The 4,372-nt window shown below is 42.1% G+C and overlaps 1 protein-coding gene across 1 annotated transcript; it reads right to left on the bottom strand.

Moving 5' to 3' along the window:
- Positions 1-330: 330 nt before the first annotated feature.
- On the bottom strand, positions 331-2,538 carry prmt6 (protein arginine methyltransferase 6). The gene has a single exon (XM_026180811.1). The coding sequence runs from the start codon at positions 2,212-2,214 to the stop codon at positions 1,159-1,161; it is 1,056 nt and encodes a 351-aa protein (XP_026036596.1). The 5' UTR covers positions 2,215-2,538; the 3' UTR covers positions 331-1,158.
- Between the last annotated feature and the right edge of the window lie 1,834 nt (positions 2,539-4,372).

The raw sequence follows: 4,372 nt of genomic DNA on the forward strand, positions 1-4,372 counted from the left end.
ATGCAATAAAGTTTTTGAAAAAGGACTGAGACCCACAAATTAAGAACAAATGAATCTTTTCTCTAAATCTGATTCTGGCCCACTAATCAAAGTTTTGCATTATACCTGAAAACAAGCACTGCAAACTCCGACATAAACAGATGACTTTTTTCTTTCTTCAGTCAATAAATAAGTTACTTTTTGAAACTCCTGCCTGGTAAAGTTTATAAAACTATCATTTCAAACTGTTCAAAAACAGGTATACTGGCAAGATATCTTGTGCTTTTTTATGTAGAATGCTTTAGTAGAATTATAAGTTTTTATTAGGCTGGTGTTTTCTATCAACAGATGACAGTGCAGCCTAGTTTTAAACCAAAATAATGAGCCAATTTGGTACTTCATTAAAAAGTAACTGAACAGCAGCCAAAGTCATGTAGGATGCAGCCTCCTGCCTGACTGCAGCTAGTCCAAGTCAATATATTGGTCTGATGCTCATTTGAATGCAGAATTTTGATGAGATTCCACACAATATAAATGGCCGAGTTTATCAGAATATCAGATGCCTGCAGCATGGTGTTGAATTTATTTAACATTTTATAAACCTGCCTCAGAGCGACTGATTACAAGCAGCTACAAATTCACCTCAAACTCTTCTTTTAGCCAGACTTTCTGAAGGTTTCTTCCTAGTACACACTGATGTATCAAAACTTTTAAATCATCTTAAACATATTGATAAACAACTAATTTTTGAAGGTGTTTTCTACTAAGACAAGAAAAACAAGACATTTGAAGATGTGGGCATAAACAGGCTGTTTTCCTTTTGTATTTCAGGGGCTATTTCATGAATGATTCAATCAATTAATGAATTGTAAAAGAACTAATCAAACATACAAAATTAAAACCCAAACACTAAATAAAGAAAATGTGCTTTTACTTTTTAGACATGCACATGCACAAAAAGGCCAATCTTTATTCTGTGTCTTAATCTGCAGCTGTCCATTCATTTGCTGGGGAGGCCTACTGTGATATTATATTTTTGCCAATATATTATAAAGTGACACCACTGCCTCATTTTCCCAGGAATTTTAAGATCCATGGATAACCATGACACAATAAGAGGACTCGGGCATACAGGTGTGACACATGGTGAATGAAGTGCATTTTGGTGTTGATGGCACGCTATGGCTGAGCCTCAGAGCTCCAATCAGGGATGGAAAAAGTCTTGGACTGTCGCTTCTGCTCTCCTATAGAGTAGTCCACGTGGATACATATATGCCTGGCGTTTTCCTCTGAGGGATACATTCTAACTTCTCCAGTAATCGGTGTGTCCTGCACCACTTCCACCGGAGCGTCCAGGTACAGCACCGCTTGCTTCCAGTGTGTCTCTGGTTTGCACGGAGACGTGGAGAGAACGAGGGGAGCCGTGCTATCCGGGCACGGGAAAGTCACCGTGAAATAAACACAGAATGCGTTCACTGCCGACGAGCCGAACGACTCGCACCTGAACTGGCCCTTCACGGACCGCAGCTCCTCCGGGGTGACCGAGTGCAGGTCGAGCTCGGCGAAGCGGGCCGGGTGGGAGAGTACATCCTCGCAGGTCACAGAGCTAACAGTGATGTCTGAGTTCATGATACATTTCCGGGCGAAGCCGGACATGCAGGACATGTCCACTCCATACTGGTCTTTGACTGTGTACCAGAAGTGCAGGCGGTCCTCCACCACCGGGTCAATAACAGGTGTGATGTAGAGTTCGGCTTTGCTCGGCAGAATGATGCCGCCCGGCTTCAGCCACTTGTCGCGTGCATAGAGGACCGAGTTGAGCATGGACTCGTGCAGAAGGGCATAACCCATCCACTCGCTCACTATCACGTCCACGGTCTCCGGCAGGTCCACCGTCTCCACTGTTCCTCGAATGACTTCAATTCTGTCCTCCATGTTGTTGTGTTTGACTGTTATCTGGGCTTGCTCCGCTATTGAGCAGGCCTCCACGGCGTACACCTTTTTAGCTCCAGCCTGAGCACAGAAGATGCTCAAAACGCCGGTTCCTGCCCCGACGTCCAGAACAACTTTACCCCGAACTGACTCACTGTTCTTCAGTATCGCCGTCCGGTACGTGTTGGTTCGGACGTGGTCTGCTATCATTTCCTCGTGGATAGTCACATCGGAATAGCTGTCAAAATAAAGCCTATCCTGTCGGATTTCGTCCAGTTTTCTCTTTTTAACAACACGCGACATCTTCTCTGCCGTGTTGTGCTGTAGCCTAGCCGTGTTTTGTCTCGCTATTTCCGCCTTAAACAATCTGGGACTTGTAGTTTCGCCTGGCACGTCACAACGAAGGGCTCAAGCAAATCAGACTACAATTCCCACAAGCAAACCTCGGCCATGCCGTGTTGCCTTCGCTGTCAGGTGAAAGGTGGTACACGTGAGCTTCTAAAAACTAAAGTGTCGGAGAGAGAAACAGCGCCTTCTGCACTGTCATATCTGCACGCGTTAGTGATATTTCCATGGCACTGACTAGTATAATAATTATGAGGGTTATCAACATTTTAACCATGTGCAACATACAATTAACTGCTTCATTTTGACTGTATGATTATTTCTGGAGAAAATGTTAGTTTTTCCTTTCTTATAAAGGACAAGATAAAGACATAAGGAATAACTCCAGTCCAGGTGATACCTGACAGTGGATACTTATATAGATGTTGCAGTTTTTTGATAAAACTATTTACTGTGTCAGTTAAAATGTTACTGTTTGGATTATGAAAATGCTTCGATACAGTAAAAGTAACAGTAGTATGACTGTAATACTACATTTCAAATGAAAAAAAAATGCTGCTGATTTCAGTACAACTAATAGTTTAGTTAGATGTATTTGCAGGAGGAGGACGGAGCACTACTGGATGATTTTGTGGAGCGGTCTGGAAGAACTCCTCTGTTTCTTAAAACCAGAGAGATGTTGATCGAGTTGAGAAGGAAGAGGACGGCTACATGCTGAGCTAGGATGTTGATGTGGTGGTGGAGTACAAATACCTGGTTGTCTGCACAGCAGGCTGAATTGAGAGATCAACATACAAGAAGAGGATGGGCAGATTCTCTTTTTTACTAAAGAAGATGGAATACTTCAGTGTGTTTGCAGTTCAATGTTAAACGTTTTCTAGTGGTCATTTGTGAGTGCAGTGTGCTTTGCTGGGTCTGCTGGGGGAGCAGCAGTGTGTTGTGACACCAACAGACTGAATAAAATGAAGGCTGGCTCTGTGATTGGCTGCAGACGGGACACATGTGAAGTTTTGGTGAAGAGAAAGTCACTGAACAAACTGTTATGCATCATGAATAATCCTGACCACCCTCTATACCACTTACCGGACAGGTAGTGGAGCACCTTCTCAAAAAGACTGATTCAGCTCAGCTGTACAAGAACAGAAAGAGGAAATCTTTCATACCAAATACTATATTTTGCTAAACTATTATGTATCTAGTAGAAAGGCCTCTGCCACATATTATTATTATTTCATCATCATTTCAACAGCTGTGACAAAAGAGCCTCCTAAATATGGGATGATAAAGTATTTATCATCTCATCACCATCATCATCACATAAATCATGTGACAAATGACTAGCATTATTCAACACATCATTTGACCGTGCTGTATCAATCTGGACTCTCATGTTCCTGAAACAAAAGTGTAAAATTCTTATAATTTATTTTACACTTTGTCAAATTAAGGGTAGCTTTATTTTGGTACCATCATCATCATGGTGCCTCGGTCAGGATTACAGCAGATAAGTCCTCCTCAGTCTGTTCAGAAATCCTACAAAGGGGTTTGCTTGATGGCAAGCCCCCTTATGATACAGTGGTTTCAGTTAGTATAAGCCACCACATGTTTTCAGTCATAACATAGATGGTTGTTTGTAATTATTAATTACAAGCATTTCTGTTCAGGAAGCTGAAGTCATGTGAAGCCTAGCAATAACCTAATAATTTGGGCTTACCGATACACAAACTACTTTTATGTGTATCAGGCTGTGTAGCTTTAAGGTTAGAGAGACCATATAAACACAGTACGCCGCAAGACGTCTAAGAAGCATGATAACATTCTTTAGGTAGCTTCTTCTCGTCATATTGCCTTTGCAGGGTTTTACAATCAAAGCAATAAATTGCTGGCAGCATTTCACTGTTTATAATTAGTACAGAGCCTAATCTTCTATAGCACATCTACAGTGTCTGCAGAATACAGCGTGGCCATTACCACTTCAGAGCCTTCCCCAAAGTTATGGCAGGCAGAGTATACCTGCTTTTGGCTGAGCTCTTCTCTCTTCTAGACAGTCCTGTGGGACCCTCTCCACTCTGTTTCAGAGATCTTTGGCAAAAAGATGCTGGACAAATGAACAGGA

Source organism: Astatotilapia calliptera, chromosome 9 (genome assembly GCF_900246225.1).
Source record: "Astatotilapia calliptera chromosome 9, fAstCal1.2, whole genome shotgun sequence".
Taxonomy (NCBI): Eukaryota; Metazoa; Chordata; class Actinopteri; order Cichliformes; family Cichlidae; genus Astatotilapia; species Astatotilapia calliptera.

Coding starts and splice junctions, on each gene's coding strand:
- prmt6 (XM_026180811.1), bottom strand. CDS start 2,214: ATGTCGCGTGTTGTTAAAAAGAGAAAACTGGACGAAATCCGACAGGAT.